Source organism: Tursiops truncatus, chromosome 12 (assembly GCF_011762595.2).
Source record: "Tursiops truncatus isolate mTurTru1 chromosome 12, mTurTru1.mat.Y, whole genome shotgun sequence".
Lineage (NCBI taxonomy): Eukaryota > Metazoa > Chordata > Mammalia > Artiodactyla > Delphinidae > Tursiops > Tursiops truncatus.
In genome coordinates, this window is record NC_047045.1 from 20,794,717 (window position 1) to 20,814,005 (window position 19,289).

General features: G+C 41.7%; 1 protein-coding gene across 1 annotated transcript; it reads left to right on the forward strand.

Moving 5' to 3' along the window:
• Window positions 1-527: 527 nt before the first annotated feature.
• Window positions 528-1,625, forward strand: HTR1E (5-hydroxytryptamine receptor 1E). The gene has a single exon (XM_004324059.4). The coding sequence runs from the start codon at window positions 528-530 to the stop codon at window positions 1,623-1,625; it is 1,098 nt and encodes a 365-aa protein (XP_004324107.1).
• The last annotated feature ends 17,664 nt before the right edge of the window (window positions 1,626-19,289 follow it).

The following is a 19,289-nucleotide window of genomic DNA, read 5'->3' on the forward strand; positions in this document are numbered from 1 at the left end:
TACCAAAATACTGTCATTTTGTCTTCCACGTAAAAGAATATGGCTTTTTAAAAAATATATCTTTATTGGAGTATAATTGCTTTACAATGGTGTGTTAGTTTCTGTTTTATAACAAAGTGAATCAGCTATATATATACATATATCCCCATATCTCCTCCTTCTTGCGTCTCCCTCCCACCCTCCCTATCCCATCCCTCTAGGTGGTCACAAAGCACCGAGCTGATCTCCCTGTGCTATGTGGCTGCTTCCCACTAGCTATCTATTTTACATTTGCTAGTGTATGTATGTCCATGAAGAATATGGCTTTTTCATTCATTAACCAGTAGCATACTATTTTCCAGGAACCCTCCATTCAGAAGAAATGCTGTGGTGCTTCCCTTTACCCACACGAAATGGAACCCAAGAGACTGCAGCTGAAGAAAAAATTACCGCCTCCTTACAAATGAGAGATTTTCAAGTCTACATAGTTTCCAACTGCAGGAAAATAACCATCAGCTTCTCCACAGTGTAGATTAGAACAGGGGAAAATGAACATCACTAACTGTACCCCAGAAGCCAGTGTGGCTGTGAGACCCAAGACCATCACTGAGAAGATGCTCATTTCCATGACTCTGGTGATCATCACCGCCCTGACCATGCTGCTAAACTCGGCCGTGATCATGGCCATCTGCACCACCAAGAAGCTCCACCAGCCTGCCAACTACCTGATCTGTTCTCTGGCTGTGACGGACCTCCTGGTGGCCGTGCTCGTCATGCCCTTGAGCATCACGTACATCGTCACGGACAGCTGGAAGCTGGGGTACTTCATCTGCGAGGTGTGGCTGAGTGTGGACATGACCTGCTGCACCTGCTCCATCCTTCATCTCTGTGTGATTGCCCTGGACAGGTACTGGGCCATCACTAACGCTATTGAGTACGCCAGGAAGAGGACCGCCAAGAGGGCCGGGCTGATGATCCTCACGGTCTGGACCATCTCCGTCTTCATCTCCATGCCCCCTCTGTTCTGGAGGAGCCACCGCCAACTCAGCCTGCCCCCTGGTCAGTGCACCATCCAGCACGACCACATCATCTACACCATTTACTCCACACTGGGGGCATTTTACATCCCCTTGACTTTGATACTGATTCTCTATTACCGGATTTACCATGCAGCCAAGAGCCTTTACCAGAAAAGAGGATCAAGCCGGCACTTAAGCAACAGAAGCACGGATAGCCAAAATTCGTTCGCCAGTTGTAAACTGACACAGACTTTCTGTGTGTCTGACTTCTCCACCTCAGACCCTCCCACAGAGTTTGAAAAGATCCACACCTCCATCAGGATCCCTCCCTTTGCCCATGACCTAGATAACCCGGGAGAACGCCAGCACATCTCCAGTACCAGGGAGCGCAAGGCAGCACGCATCCTCGGACTGATTTTGGGTGCATTCATCATGTCCTGGCTGCCATTCTTCATCAAAGAGCTGATTGTGGGTCTGAGCATCTACACCGTGTCCTCTGAAGTGGCCGATTTTTTGACATGGCTTGGTTATGTTAATTCTCTGATCAACCCTCTGCTCTACACAAGTTTTAATGAAGACTTTAAGCTGGCTTTTAAAAAGCTTATTCGGTGCCGAGAACATACTTAGATTGTAAAAAGCTGGAAGGCATGACTTTTACCAGCCTCGTGAGTGCACAGGGGTAAGGGGTGCAACTTATTAATTCTTGAACATAGTTGGTTCAGGAGGTTTGTAAGTATGTGTGGTCTTGGTTTTTGTTTGTTTGTTTTCTGTTTTGTTTGAGGCTTGTTATTGGGTGTGCTGTTTTCTACCTCTGGTCTTATTTGTGGTACCTAATTGCAAATAAACACTATCATACAAAAACAGAAATTTCACAGCAGTAATAGTAAGGTAAAATAGTAAATACTTTTCACTTTTTTAGCCACTTCAGTTAACCCTGCAATTAAAGAATACCAAAATAAATCTTCATTTGGAGAATTTCTTATTACTTATAAATCAAATATCTGATAACTTGCCCTGGTGTGTGGCGTTAGTTCTGAGCATATGGATCCAAATGCTTACCAATTCCAGTGGAAACTGCGTGACCACGTAAAGCATTAAAAGAAAAAAAAGTGGTGCGCTGTCATCTACTGCTTGCAGACCTGATCTAAAGCCACTTATTATGATTACATGGCCCACTCCTTTCCAACACAAATAGTACAGCTGGCATGTCTTCTTAGTTCATGATTAAATACACATCCTCATTCTCTAAACAGAACTTGGAATGAATGTACTGGCACTTTCCTAGGTCTTTGACTATGAATGTGAAACATAAGCAAATAGTATTATAAAACAATCATGGAAATTGGTCATTTTGTTCCTATTTAACCTGACAGACATATTGGGCCTCCTCCAGTTCTAAGAAGTGTCCCAGCTAAGCCTCGAGTACACTCTCCCATTCTAGCAGGATTAACGTGTGAGTACAAGTCAAATGTGGAGAACTTTTAAAGCAGTATTAAGCTGCTGAACCCATTAAGGGGTGCAGGGACCAAATGAGAGAATCCATTACCTGAAGAACTTTGTTGGAGACTGTTGCTCATTAAGTTACCAGCTGTGCACTTGGAAAAAAAATTAAAAATTGAAAATCTGTGTTTACAGCAAAGGCCACCCGCTAGCAAATGAGTATGAAATTGTGTCTCCTGGAATCCCTATAGCTTCCATACTGGACTGCAGACTGGGGCCAGGAGGCTGCAGGTGGGACCCAAGGCCACACAGTGCGTGGCCAACTTGGACTGATGGCTCTAGTCGTATGGTGGAGCTCGTCACTAAGTCAAGAGTGATGACAGAAGGGACTGAAAGGGTGGAAGTTCTTGGACACTCCTCAGTAAGTGACTGTTCTAGACCTCTGCTCCTCACCTCCCATCCACAGCCTCTCCCACCTCTTCACTCCCCCCAGATCACATCTCTTGTTTGTTTGTCGAGAAGACATTGCTTTGCCCCCTGCCCACTTCCACCTCCATGTTTTACCCCTTAGTTCTATCCCCTCTCAAATTTTCTGTAATCTTGCTACTTTCCTCTCTCTCTCTTTCTCCCTCCCTCCCACCATCCCTTCCTCTCCCCACTTTCCTTTAATCTCACCCATCAGTTTGCTCAAGTCTCTTAGACATTAGAACCAATGTCCTCCGGCCCTACTTCCCCTTCCGGCCCCTGCTCCATCTCTCCCCACACTCTCCCTTCTGAGTCTCCCCAGTCATCAACCTGCTCGTTCTACCTCCACTTCTCCCCTTCCACTAACTTTTCTCTCCTTTGCCATCTGGGTATGCCCCACCCAGTTCCCCCAAAACTGATCTCCCAAAGGGTATTGGCGACTTGCCAATGGGCAAATCCAGTGTCCTTTCCTCTGTCCTTATCTACTTCCCACTCTCATCAGGTAAAACAGCTAACCATCCCTTTCTTGTTTAAGCCCATGCCTTCCAGGATCCCTTTACTAACCTGGTTCTCCAGCTACCTTCTCATTCTTTGCCTCCTTTTCTTCATCCTAGGGGTTTATCCTCAGCTCTCACCTCCCGTATATTCATACTCCACCCCAACCTCCATCATTTCCACAAATAGTTCCATGCCTGAGGCTCTAAAATGTGTGTCTTTAATTCTGATCTCTCTCTTTCTCAAACCCTAGACCCATGAATTATGTCTGGTGAACATCTCCCTACTAACACTCTATTAGTGCCTCAAACACAGCCTTTCTAAACTGAACTCATGATCATTTCCCACACTCATACCTTCTCCTTTTCCACCTTCTCAATCTCAGATAACAGGATTACCATGCTTTTTCTCATTCACATGAGATTCTCATTGTGAATCTCATTCACAATGAGATTCTCTCTCTTTGTAGCTTGTCTCTCACATCCAGATAGTATAAAAGTCTTATCCATTTACCTCTGTAGCAATGTTTGTATATTCACCCCTCTTCTCCAATAACTTGGTCCTCTCCCCTGGACCAATCTTCTTATCTGATCCACCTACCTCTGGACCCCTCACCTGCAACTGTGCCCCTGCACACCTGCCACTCTGCCCCTGCACACCTGCCAGATACATTTTCCTAGAACAGTGGTTCTCAAAGCAACATCTCCAGACCAGCAGCGTCAGTATCACCTGGGAACTTGTTAGAAATGCAAAGTCTAGGGCCCCACTGAAGAACCACTACGTCAGAAATTCTAAGGGGGGGGGCATCCATCTCTATCTTAACAAGCCCTCTAGGAGATTCTGGTGCACGCTAAAGCCTGAGACTCAGTCTCCTAGAATGTCCTGTCGATTTCTAACTTCAGTGCTCAAAATCCCTTAGTATTTTCCCACCAGTACAAAATAAATTAAAATTCCTAAATATAACATTCAAGACTTCTTCACTATGTGGCCTCAAACCACATTTCCAGAATTAAGTCTCAGCACTTCTTCTCACCCACCTCATATTCTAGAAAAGTCTGGAGATTTCCTGTGTTTTCTGAGCTCCCCTAACATTTGTCCCCACTGCTTCAGAAACCTGACCCCCTGGCTTCCCATCTTTCTTCTCCCAGTCCTTCACCATGGAGTGCAAATGCAGTCTCTTCTGCGAAGCCTTCCTAAGGTCCTCCTTCCTTCTCTGTCATGTGAAAGTCCTCTCCCAGCTCTATGCTCCCGAAGAAGCTCACTGGGATCTCTATTGTTATATGCATCCTATCTTGTAGTGCATTTGTTTGTATATTTCTTCTGTCTGCTATAGTAGATTGTGAGCTCCTTGAGGGCAGGAACTGTGTCTGTTTCATCTCTGTATCCCCAGGGCCTCCTACAGTGTTTTACACACAGTAGGCACTCAATAAATGTTCCCAGAAAAGAAATGTAAATGTGCAATGTTCTCTCAGTGAGAAAACCAAACTTTTAAAATCCTATGATGTAATAACACACTTCCTTTTTCTTTAAAACTTACCCTAACATTCCCATCTTTGTTCAAAAACTGCTAGGAATGCTTCCACATGGAAAGAAAATGGATTTCTCTCTCCACTGAATACATGAATGTCCTTTACTGGTTAGGATTCAAGCTAAGCTGCTCTCAAAGAAGAGACCCCCGAGTATAGTAGTTCAAACAAGATAGTTTCTTTCCTCTCACATGACAGTCAAGAGGTAGGAGGGCAGCCCAGAGTGAACAGGAGACTCTGCTCCACGATGTCCTCCAGGGACTCAGGTCCTTCCATTTTGTGGCTCTGCCGTCCCCTCAAGGCTTGTCCTCGTCTGCATGGCCAAAGCTGACTCACAATCACATCCACGTTCCAGTCCATAGAACAGAGGAGAGAGAAATGGAGAGCAAACAACTTCCTTTTAAGGAAGTCATGTGGAAATTGTACACATTTACCTCTCCTTATAGCCCATTGACAATAACTTGGTCACATGGCCACACCAAGCTGTAAAAGAGAATAAGGGGGTGAATCTCTAGTTGGGCAACCACGTGCCTTGCTTAAAGTGAGAACTTTATAATAAAAGGAAGCAGGAGAGGATGGATACAAGGGGCTAATGAGCAGTCTTTTCCACAAGGGGATACTGGTTTCTGTATGTGCAGCTCAAATATTACAAGGCAAGTCAGACAGCTGTCCAGCTAATGGTGATCTATGTACCAGGATGTTGAGATTTAAATTACAGGTGATTTAACTGAGATCGTGCCTATGCTGAAAATCTAGTATTTATCATGACTGTAATATCTATAATATCTAAAAACTATATGGGCAACTCGCTTGCTTTCTTATCACCCCCCCATATGTCATCATTGAAAATTCTTGGCAATTATAAGAGTTTAAAATTTTTATTTTTTTTTTATTTTTATTTTTTTTTGTGGTACGCGGGCCTCTCACTGTTGTGGCCTCTCCCGTTGCGAAGCACAGGCTCCGGACGCACAGGCTCAGCAGCCATGGCTCACGGGCCCAGCCACTCCACGGCATGTGGGATCTTCCCGGACTGGGGCACGAACCCGTGTCCCCTGCATCGGCAGGCGGACTCTCAACCACTGCGCCACCAGGGAAGCCCAAGAGTTAAAAATTTTTAAGAGTCTAAAGAAATAAAAAACAAAGAAGCAGAAGCATAACTAATTTTCACTTACTCACTTTCACTAACTAGATAAATTTCATTCCTAATTTACTAGATAAATCTCATTTCTAATTTACTAGATAAATCCTAATATATTTTCTCATACCTACCCACCGCTGCCCTTAGCAAAGAATCTGTATATGCTTCCTAGTATAAATCAAACCTGTTGAAAAAAATTCTGTTGTTTGGTTTACTCATCTAACTGATAGGGCTAGCTCCTATTGACCACTATTGCCCCTTTAAATTAAAGCTTGAGTGAAGTAACAGTACCTTCTGATATGGTCAGTGTTTCTAGGGTAAATATTAGCAGATTAAAAGTAAAACCCAGGGGTGACATTTCAATCACCTCCATTAACTAATAAATTAGGACTTCCTGTTTTGTGTACTTGGTAAAAGAATTCTTGGACATATCACTCCCTTGGAGACCTGGTAGAAGCTTTGGTTGTAACTGGTGTCAGTAAGTACCCCTAGTAGCATTGCTACTACTATCTGCTTTGAATAACTGTATAGGCCTTCCACACTTATGAACTTCAGTTTGCAAACTGATAATTGTGTACAAGGTCAGCTGCAGAGCAACATCCAGCAACTAACTCTGCTGGTTTCCTGCACAAGTCATTTTAGTTTCGACCATCACGTTGGTTTGCTTATTTGCTGTGTTTGCTTAATTTTTAAGGCCTTCTACACATAACTTCATTATGTACAGTATTTACAAAAACAGTGAGAACATTAGAAAAAAACAGCAAAAAGGAGTCTATGACTACAACAGAAATACAAGTAAAGGTAATTTTTAAATTAAAAGTGATGAGACAGTGACAACCATTGTATATGAGAATGGGATGAAACCTTTTTCAGTTTACAAGGGCCACCAAGAGCAACATGTGAAAAGGCACTGTGCCTAAAATGATCAACTATAATCAGCAGGAAATAAGGAAAAGTGATTAATGAGATGGGAACATGTCTGAGCATCACACAGTGGTTCTAAGAGGTATTTGGGAATGTCTGTGAGCACATTTAGTTATTTCAGTAGAGAACACCAGTGGCATTTTGTAGTAGGAGACAAGGAGGCTAAATCCTGCAATTAAAAAAAAAGCCAGGACTGCCCTGGTGGTCCAGCGGTTATCCATGCCCTCAGTGCAGCGGGCCTCGGTCCGATCCCTGGTCAGGGAACTAGATCCCGCATGCTACAACTAAAGATCCTGTGTGCTGCAACTAAGACCCGGCGCAGCCAAATAAATAAATAAATATTTTTAAAAAATAACAGCCAGTCCCACTCAATAAAGAATTGCCCCACCCAGAATACCATTAGCACCATTATCACCACCTGCTGAAAACCCCAGGTGTATCAGCATCAGCGTGGGGATACTCAGGGGTCTAATGTTAATTCCGGTGTTGGCTGGGGGATATTTGAGAACTTAAAGACTACGCATGGTGAAAGTGCTGCCTATGAACTTTTATTGTAAACCATGGAGGGTTTCAAAGGCTCGAGACTAATTTGAATCTGCCAATATCAAAATGAGGGTCAGGCCAACACATACAGACACCACATTGGTTAGAGAGTTTCCTGTGACACTGGCAGAGGTCGTTAAGAAAAGGGACCCAATAAAATGTCTATCATCAAAGAGGAGATATTGATGCTTCAAAGGACTAACTCATATCCTTACCTGCTGAAAATGTTTTTGAAAACTGAAGTCTCACTTAAGTCACCTCAGGCTTAGAATTAAAAGACAATCTTAGATACCTGTCAGTAGGAAGAAGAGCTATTTCAAATGGTAGAAAGGAAGATACTGGATGTTCCTGGGACCCTTAAATCATCCAGGATCCTTAAATTATCCTCCTTTCACCCCATAAACCCTGGGGAATTCACAGCAGGCTTCAGCCTTGCCATAAAAAAGGGTTGAAATTATTCCCTTCATAATAGAAGGGAATCACTCTGAGGGGAGAATTGCTTCAGGAAAGTAATCTGTTGGCTCCCTGGAAGCTCCCAGCACCCAGCACATAGGGTGGTACGTAGTAGCATTCAATTTATATAATTTATATGTCTGCTGAATTTAATGGAAATGAACACATTGATTACAGACTTTAAGAAATTCAGAAGCAGAAGTATGTCCTGGGTAAGGAGGGTCCTTCTCTATGCAGAAGTGGAATTGTCAAATATTTACAAAGAAAAGAAGGCATCAGGACAGTGATGATACAAAAGAAACAGCAATAAGAGGAGCTGGAAAATAATATCAGCAAAGTCTTAGGTACTCAAAGAATACTGACTGACCATCTGCCATGAGTGTGGGTAGATTATGGAAATTTTTCATTGAAAAAGAAAAAGGTATAACAGCAATGATATGAAGAAAGCAAGAATACAGCAATGGAAAGAGTAGAGGTCAGAAGATAATATTGGTGATGGTTTTGGGGTCCACAAACACCAAGTGAGAATCTGGCATGAGTTTGGCATCTACCTAAGCACTAGGATCTCTGTAAGGGGAAAATAAAAGGGAAAAGAGGACAGAAAATCTAGGTGTAAGACTATGAGACCCTGGTCTTCAAGGCAGATTTGCAGAAAGCTGATTATATTTATTTTCTGTTTGGATAAAATATAATTTTAGAGGGATTTATAAACATTGCCTTTGCTAAGAGGATGAGGGAAAAATGAGGCAGAGGAGAGCATTTTGCTCATCTGATTCTTAGGGAAAGTGAAGGTGATACCAGAAGCTCTGAAGAATGGAAAAGAATGAATGGTTCTTCAAAGAAAATGTATGAACAACATAGATACAAGAAACAAGGTCATATGGACATGTTTTTCCAGTTCATGTGGTATCAAATAGTCATATGTCAAGGGATGATTTAGGAAATGCCAATTTATGAAGACATCCAAAGGAATGGCGATGGAAACAGTTCTCTGAGGAAAATTTAGACTTGTAAGCAGTCTAATAATAAACAGACCAGTGACCCCAAGTGTTTCTGGTTCATGGTTAAGCACTCAATAAGAAATTGTCAAATGAATAAATCAATTACTCAGTTAAGCAATCAAGCCTGAGTTGGAATTTGGATAACAAAGGAGAACAAGTCGGGCAGTATAACAAAAGTGTTTATGCAGGTCAGCTAAAAAAAGGATGCTGATAAACTACACATTCAGAGGCATGAAGCAGTGATATAAAAAAGCTAAGGCTGCAAGCTGAACCATCAGCCATCCTTTCTAGCTGTACTTTGCAGGTGGGGGGAAAAGAGGTGTTTTATAGAGAACAAGAAGAACATCCAGGGACTTCCCTGGTGGTGCAGTGGTTAAGAATCCACCTGCCAATGCAGGGGACACGGGTTCAAGCCCTGGTCCGGGAAGATCCCACATGCCACAGAGCAACTAGGCCCGTGCGCCACAACTACTAGCCTGCACTCTAGAGCCCACAAGCCACAACTACTGAGCCTGCATGCCACAACTACTGAAGCCTGTGCACCTAGAGCCTGTGCTCCACAGCAAGAGAAGCCACTGCAGTGAGAAGCCCACACACTGCAACGGAGAGTAACCCCTGCTCAACGCACCTAGAGAAAGCCCGTGCACAGCAACAAAGACCCAATGCAGCCAAAAAATAAAATAAATAAATTTATTTTAAAAAAGAACATCCATAAGGTAAATGGTGTTGACATAGACTATAAAACTTTTGAGGCAGCATGCGTCTTCTTACCTGACAACTTTACCTGAATACTTCTTATCAGTTTCTCACTAATGAAGAACTAAGGCCTGACTTCCCTTCCTAATCACACACACACACACACACACACACACACACACACATACCCGTAGAAACAAAAACAATGTCCTCAAGCACAGTAAGGAAAGCAAAGGTACGTTTGATACAGGCAAGTGTCCTTGATTGAATGATTCCAATTAGAAATGCAACATCAGGTGTACCATGTATGCACATGTCATTTCATGTATGATTGCTGGATACAGTACAAACTGGAACAGGAGCCTATGGGGATCTCAGCCTCACTGGTAATACCTAGGAGAAATCATGATCAGAGTTTCCAAAATATGTCTATAGCCAAGACATCTTGCCTTAGAACACCTGACTTGCCCACAAACTCCTTCTAAATGGGTTAGGGACACAGGCACAACAGAGTAAAGCATGTCTAGGTGGTTCTTGAACCACAATCCACCACGTGGTACCATGTGACACCCTCTCCCCTATCATCCATCAGCTGATTGGTCAGGGCAGCAGGCATCAGCCCCAAGAACAACTGTGTCTACAGGCTGGCTGTGTGCTATGGGGTAGCCTGGTACAAAAGCTCCCCCCAGACAGAAAGTGATAAGTTGCAACGATGACATTCTTACCTCTCAAAAATTTGAACGAAAAATATATGAAGAGACATTCCGCTGTCAAGGGAAGTAGGAGTAGAAAGATAAGCAAAGGGGAGTTGAAACAAAAAGAGTAGCCACCTCACATCCATGGCAAAGAGGTAGAATGAAGCTCAGTTAATTCCTGCTCCCAAGGAACTAACAGTGTCACCTGTCATCAAGAGCTGCCTCTTATAATTCCTGACAGCCTTCCGGTCCCCAAACTATGCTCCAGATCCTTGAGGTTTAGCTGTAAGAATGTTCCAGAGACTCCTGTCTCTCTTTTAACAGCAGTTACCATCACAGTCAATCACCACCACCTGCCATAACCTGCACTGTTCTCTCTTCCAACCACAGGAGCCCTGACACACAGAGCTCCAAGGCCTCTGAGCCGGGAGCTTTTGGAACAGCCACGCTGGCTCCATTTGGACAGTAAGTGCCGTTGGACCAGGTTCAAGTCTTTTCTTTCCAGTGACCTTTCTAGGGTGAAAACGTACACTGTTTCCATGACTCCCTGATACCCTTCAGTTACCCTCATGAAACTAAATTAGTTTTTACTCCATGGATTTCAATTCTATCCATTATAGGCTTTTTTCAATTGTTGTTGCTACTTGTCTTTTGTTTTGGTTCCTAGGATAAAGTGACCTACTCTTTGCCCAAGGAGCAAGTGATGTTGATTTCCTTAAGTCTTAGTCTTGGGAATGGACCGTAGTAAGGAAGGGCAGGGTGGGAGGGCCAGTGGGCAGAGTGATCAAGGTAATGTCTTAGTTCATCGGGGCTGCTACAACAGAAATGCCATAGAAACAACAGAAATGGTTGACTTATAAACCACAGAAATTTACAGTTCTGGAGGATGGAAGTCTGGGATCAGCTGACTGCCAGCATGGTCAGTTCTGGTGATAGCCCTCTTCTGAGTTACAGACTGCAGACTTTTCCTTGAATCTTCATATGGCAGAGAGCAGAGAGAGAGACAGGAAGCAAGCTCTCTCATGACTCTCATAATGGCGCTAATCCCATTCGTGTGTGATCCATCCACCCTCCGATTTTCATCTAATCCAAATTACCTCCCAAAAGCCCCACCTCCCAATACCACTGCATTGTGCGGGAAAGGGTTTTGATATATGAATTTTGGGGAGATGCAATATTCAGTCCATGACAAGTACTAACAGGCATCTTTAAAGGGTTTGTGCACCAGGCTTCACTGATTCCACTTGTATCTTCTCCAAGTGTTTTGAGGGCTTTGGGGAGCAGAGTTATGAATATTAACAACCACTATGTACTCAGCCAGGCTTAACAATCACAACCATCCTAGAGGAATAGAATCACCTTCTTTCAACTTAAAAAATGTTGAAAGTCAGAATATACTCCAGCAAATGGGCATATTTCCAGTGAGATGAGCCCTTTCTTAATGAAAATAACCAGGAGAAATTACTAAAGTCCAGCAAGGGTGGGTAGGGATTTAGTCTACTAAAAAAATATAATTTGGGCTTCCCTGGTGGCGCAGTGGTTGAGGGTCTGCCTGCTGATGCAAGGGACGCGGTATCGTGCCCCGGTCCGGGAGGATCCCACATGCCGCGGAGCGGCGGGGCCCGTGAGCCATGGCCGCTGAGCCTGCACGTCCGGAGCCTGTGCTCCGCAACGGGAGAGGCCACAACAGTGAGAGGCCCGCGTACCGCAAAAAATAATAATAATAATTTGAAGATTAAGTTTATTCAATCAACTAACTTTTATTAACATCTCTGTGTCAAGCTTTGCATCACATTGTGTTGTGAACAAGGCACAGTCCAGCCATTAAGGAAAATATGATATATTGGAAGAGGAAGTGAAGTAAACAAATAAGTGATTACAACAGAGTGTGATGCGTTGCATAATAGATACATGTAAAGTGTGGTATGTGAGCAGAGAAAAGAAATAAACAGTTCTGTGGGAGATAGGGGAGGGGAGCCTTCCCTCCAGATTTGAACCAGAACATGATATGAGCTCACTAGGCTGACAATTTATTCAGAGACGCAGCATGAACAAAAGCATGGAGATGCAGAGATGCAGATGGTGTTTGGGGAATGAGATGTGGTGTGTGGTGGCCAGAGTGTGGGTTAGGAAGGAGAGTGACAGGAGAAGAGGCTGGCCGGGCAGCCAGGTCCATGAAGGGCCTCAAATCCCTCTCTGAGCACACTGGATCTCATCCTGCCAGCAGCAGAAAAATGCCTGAGGATTTTAACCAAAGGAGAACATGACCAGACCTGCAGTTTGCAAAGCATCTTTGAATGAAAGGGATTGGAAGAATGAAGACTAGGTAGACAGGTGCTGGAATAGCCAGAGAGTGGTAAGGGGGAGTCTGTACCAAAGAAAAAAAGAAAGTGAGGGGGAAGAGAGGGTGGGGAGATTTTCAATTTCAGAGATAAAATTGGAAGAGAGACAAATCAGTAGATTTAACTGGAATATGACCTTTTTCAATCAAAAGAGAGCAAAGTTTCAGACTGCCAAGGGGCAGATCATCAATCTCACAATTTGAGGATACAGTAGTAGGAGAGAACAAGGGTCACCTTCTTTGCCAAATGGGCCAATCCTTTTCACACTTTGGAGGTTGTCTACCTTCGCTTAATCACAGTCAACTGGGCAGAAAATCTCTTCTGGGAAATAACAATAGGATCAGAGGTGCTAATTACACACCTCATTTGTCTGCACTGTTAGCATTACTCCTCAATTGAGCCCTTCTAAACACACTGGTTACTTAACAACTAGGTTAAGCAAACAACCATTACTCTGCAGATATCCATTCATTTATCATTCTGCAAACATTTACTGAGAACCTACTATCTGCCAAGAATTATGCTAGGTCCTAGATATTCAGCAGTGAGCTAGACAATACAGATTCCTTCCTTAACTGAAATTTAAGTATAATGGAAGAGAGAGACTTTGAGTAGCATTTTCAATACCGTGTGTTAAAATGCAGTAAAAGGGCCGTTTTTCTCATATTTCTGACTTGGTAGTTCTGGAGTGAGTCCTGAGATTGTGCATTGCTAGATGTCGCTGGTCTAGGGACCACCCTCTGCATGATACAGAATAATGTAACTCAATCCAGAACATTCTCAACCAAAACCATTTGAAGAGAAACTGGCAGGAGGATGAGATCTCCTGCATTTCATACTTCGAGCAACAGCAAGTAGTGACATAAAAAAGAAATAACAAGCACAGTACAAGCATACTTGCAGAACTCTGATGACACTGAAGCAGAAAGTCTGAGCTCATCCTCGAGCAAGTTGGAATAGAAAGACAGGGGAGATGAGTGTGCACACTTGGGACCTCAAGCAGATGTGGAACTAGTGCCATGAAAGTTTAGAGAACAAGGGCCAGGACAGAGCACTCACCTCATCTCTCAGGCTCTCTCTGTCTTTTTTGTTTGTTTGGTTTTTGCTTTTTGCCCACAGCACAGTGTAGAGGGATTAGATGGCCCCAAATTGTTACAATAGTATTTTCAAAATAATTTTTCTGTGTGTAGTTATGCTTGAGTTAACTGTTCTATCAATAGATGCACTTTACCTCATGGGTTCATAACTTTTCAACTAATCCTTTTGTTGTCCTAATAAAATCGGTAGATCTTAAAGATCCTCCTCAGGCAACATTAAAGAGAGTATCTGAGCATGAAGAATTTAACTAACCTGGATCCTGAGACCATGTAAACCATTGGGCCCTTTGTCTTTTCTTGTTTGTTTGTTCTTTTTGTTTTGTTTTTGGCCGTGCAACATGTGGGATCTTAGTTCCCTGACCAGGGATCGAACCCACGCCCCCCCGCATTGGAAACGCAGAGTGTTAACCACTGGATGGCTGGGGAAGTCCAGGCACTTTGTCTTTTTCAAGGAAATGAAAAGGACAAGAGAAATGGAAAGCAAATGGGAAAAGGCAGAAAGTTGCTCCTGTTAATTTAGTCAGCCTCTCTCCCACCTGCCTGCATTGGACATTGCAAACCCAGAGTCCAACAGCAGGACACAAAAACATAAAGCAGGCCATAAGGAGACGTTAAGAAAAGATGATTTCCCAAGGAAATGCTTTTTACTTTGCATTTTAATCTAGAAAATGTGCTTAAGTTCCAAAACTGACACCACCATTAACAGAAGAGATTTAAATGTGCGCCTAAGTCATCATTCTGAGAAACGGCTCACGTGGCTCCCTGCACACCACCAGACCATGTTCTGTGAGTTTGGTACCCTCCAGGAAGCTGTGATTCCCAGCCCTGTGTGTCCTGTAAAAGCCTCAATACAGGGAGTAAGCCCCAGATGTGGGGGCACATCAACCCTCCTCACTGAGAGGACTGGCCCTACACTGTCAGGAAAAGCCAAGAATCTTCGTTTTGCTTGGTTGTGTTACATTGGTAGCCAAAAAGTATCTGATGGGATATTTCTGCAGTTCTACCCTTAACACTCCTAGACTCTTTGGGTCTTTCCTATGCTTGCTCTTGGTTACATTCATTGGCTGGCCCCAGGAAAGGAGTTAGATAAGTGAAGTTTGTTTTCTGTGTTCCTTACTCCTTTGGTAACCATCAGACACCCAGGTCCTCCTGTTGTTCCGGGGCTGCCCACAGACCTTCCCTGAGGCACCCACCCTGGGCCAGCAGCCCGTGCTCAGAAACCATTTTCCTTCTCTTTTCTTCTGGAAACAGTTCCCTCAATAGCATGGAGAATTTCCCCTGGAACCCACTTCCTGTGGCTCCAGGGAGGCTTTCAACTACAGCAAGCACTGTAATACCACCCCCAGAGAGAAGCAGGCACGTGACCAAGGCCTGGCCAAAGTCCTTCCCTGGGACTCATGCATGGTCCCTGGGGACTGTAAAAAGAGGAACCCGGTGACCATATGCTCTGCTATTTGAAGGAGCCTGAGCCAGTGAGACCAACACAAGAGATGAGATGAAATAAAAGCTGGAGAGATGCAAAAAGCCCTAAGTGTTTTCGTTAATGGGGAATTAGAACAGCTAATTCCTCCCACCTCTAAAGGCTTATGATTCTTGAAAATATATCCATGAATAGTTACAGCTTAGTAAATTACTCCTCTCAAGTAACATACCAGGAACTGAGTCAAGACTTACTCTGGTGGACCGAAAAGAGAATGTGGAGTAACAACCTAGATTTAAATTCCCACTCCAAAATTATTGCACGACATCGGGAAAAGTTGCTTAGTCTCTCAGAACCTCAGTTTCTTCATCCATTAAAATATATATATATATATATATATATATATATATATTAACACACATATATATATTTACACATTATATATATTTAATATATAAATATATAAACACATTATATATATTTAATATATAAATAATATATATAAATATATTATTTATATATTATATATATATATGTATTTAACATAACATTTAACATAACATTTAACATATAAATTTAACATAACATTTAACATAACATTTAACATATAAATATATATATATGTATTTAACACACATATATATATTTACTCCCCAGGTGGTTGTTAGACTTAAATGACATAAAACTCAAAAAGGTGCCTTGATAAACTACAAAGCCAGAGAAAGAAAGAGATTGGAGTGGGTAGGAAGTGAAATTAGAAAAATCTCTAAAACTGTGTAAGATAATGCAATGCAAATAAGGGTTCTATTTCAATAAATAACGCTAAGAAATCAGTCATGCAAACTCCGGAAACTGCATGGCACATTCAATCCAAGTTCCGGTTTGATCGAGGGAGCCCTCCAGTGGCTGATAGACAGGACGCCTCTAAATTCTCTTCGCGGTGGTAATCCCAGATGAAGAGACTCATTGTCACATTATGGTACTGTGTAACTAGAAAAGACCTTGGAGAGCATTTCCTCAATCTTCCACATTTGAGATGAGGAGACAGAGATGCTAGGAGGCTGTATATACATATTTCGAAAGTTAGAAATCATACCATTTTTTAAAATATTTAACCCTTTATATTTTGCCGAAGAATGTCAAAATTCAACAATTTCCATTTCAACATAAGAGCTACTCTTATTTTCAAAATGTATACCTAAGGCATGTCTATAGTGACCAAGACACAAAATGATCACTGGGTAATGTAACCATGGTGCTTTAAACACATTTATATCATGGAATTATTTCTGTACATATGCTTTGCTGAAATTGTCCTGCAGTTAGAACACCAATATTTCTATCTCTTCAAAACCTGTACTTGTGACCATTACTTGATGCCCTCTACTGGCCATAATGTTATTATCCAATGTTCAATACGAATTATTTCTGTGTGTTCTACTAATCAACTTCATAATATGCCAGAATATCAGAAAAGTTAACTTTGGGGATAAACAAGTAAATAAAGGAACAAGGGAATATACAAATTACAAGAATATATCAAAAAAATAGGTAATGAAATAAACCCAAAACAAATCATTACTGGAGTAAATTTTTGGAATGTTAAACAATTATGACATCAACTAGTTTCACCTAACATTTAAGCCTCAAAATATAATTGGGCTGTCAATTTTGTTCTCAGCGTAAAATTTTTCTATTCTGCCATTGTCTATAAGGATGTTCTATTGAACAATTTATTACTGAATTTGACACAGAACAACAGAATTGTTAAAATTCAGTTGTTAACTGTTGAGAGATGCCATGTTTAGAAGTGCAGGCAGGTCTTTTGTCTCCTTAGGTAGGTTTATTCCTAGGTATTTTATTCTTTTTGTTGCAATGGTAAATGGGAATGTTTTCTTAATTTCACTTTCAGATTTTTCATCATTAGTGTATAGGAAAGCAAGAGTTTTCTATGCATTAATTTTGTATCCTGCTACTTTACTAAATTCATTGATTAGATCTAGTAGTTTTCTGGTAGCATCTTTAGGAGACAAAAGACCTGTAAGCAGAAAATTATAAGACACTGATGAAAGAAATTAAAGATGATACAAATAGATGGAGAGATATACCATGTTCTTGAATTGGAAGAATCAATATTGTGAAAATGACTACTACCCAAAGCAATCTACAGATTCCATGCAATCCCTATCAAACTACCAATGGCATTTTTCACAGAACTACAACAAAAAATTGCACAATTTGTATGGAAACACAAAAGACCCCGAATAGCCAAAGCAATCTTGAGAAAGAAAAAAGGGAGCTGGAGGAATCAGGCTCCCTGACTTCAGACTATACTACAAAGCTACAGTAATCAAGACAGTATGGTACTGGCACAAAAATAGAAAGATAGATCAATGGAACAGGATAGAAAGCCCAGAGATAAACCCACGCACATATGATCACCTTATCTTTGATAAAGGAGGCAAGGATATACAATGGAGAAAAGACAACCTCTTCAATAAGTAGTGCTTGGAAAACTGGACAGCTACATGTAAAAGAATGAAATTAGAACACTCCCTAACACCATACACAAAAATAAACTCAAAATGGATTAAAGACCTAAATATAAGGCCAGACACTATAAAACTCTTAGAGGAAAACATAGGCAGAACACTCTATGACACAAATCACAGCAAGATCCTTTTTGACCCACCTCCTAGAGAAAATGGAAATAAAAATAAACAAATGGAACCTAATGAAACTTAAAAGCTTTTGCACAGCAAAGGAAACCATAAACAAGACGAAAAGACAGCCCTCAAAATAGGAGAAAATATTTGCAAATGAAGCAACTGACAAAGGATTAATCTCCAAAACATACAAGCAGCTCATGCAGCTCAATATTAAAAAAACAAACAACCCAATCCAAAAATGGGCAGTAGACCTGAATAGACATTTCTCCAAAGAAGATATACAGATTGCCAACAAACACATGAAAGAATGCTCAACATCATTAATCATTAGAGAAATGCAAATCAATACTACAATGAGATATCATCTCACACTGGTCAGAATGGACATCATCAAAAAATCTACAAACAATAAATGCTGGAGAGAGTGTGGAGAAAAGGGAATCCTCTTGCACTGTTGGTGGAAATGTAAACTGATACAGCCACTATGGAGAACAGTATGGAGGTTCCTTAAAAAACTAAAAATAGAACTACCATACAACCCAGCAATCCCCCTACTGGGTGTGTACCCTGAGAAAACCATAATTCAAAAAGAGTCATGTACCAAAATGTTCATTGCAGCTCTATTTACAATAGCCAGGACATGGAAGCAACCTAAGTGTCCATCAACAGGTGAATGGATAAAGAAGATGTGGCACATATATACAATGGAACATTACTCAGCCATAAAAAGAAACGAAATTGAGTTATTTGTAGTGAAGTGGATGGACCTAGAGTCTGCCATACAGAGTGAAGTAAGTCAGAAAGAGCAAAACAAATACCTTATGCTAACACATATATATGGAATCCAAAAAAAAAAAAAAAAAAGCTCATGAAGAACCTAGGGGCAAGACGGGAAAAAAGACGCAGACCTACTAGAGAATGGACTTGAGGACACGGGGCGGGGAAGGGTAAGCTGGGACAAAGTGAGAGAGTGGCATGGACATATATACACTACCAAATGTAAAATAGATAGCTAGTGGGAAGCAGCCGCATAGCACAGGGAGATCAGCTTGGTGCTTTGTGACCACCTAGAGGGGTGGGATAGGGAGGGTGGAAGGGAGGGAGACAGAAGAGAGAAGAGATATGGGGATATATGTATATGTATAGCTGATTCACTTTGTTATAAAGCAGAAACTAACACACCACTGTAAAGCAATTATACTCCAATAAAGACGTTAAAAAAAAAAGAAGTGCAGGCAACGGAAAAATATGAGTGAATGCCCTATCTACTCAGATAGCCTTAAGACTGCAGTAAACTTAACTAAAATATATTCCTTAAATATACAGTTTTATACACAAACATGCACACTCCACACAGCATAAAATCATACGTTGACCCAAAGAAAAA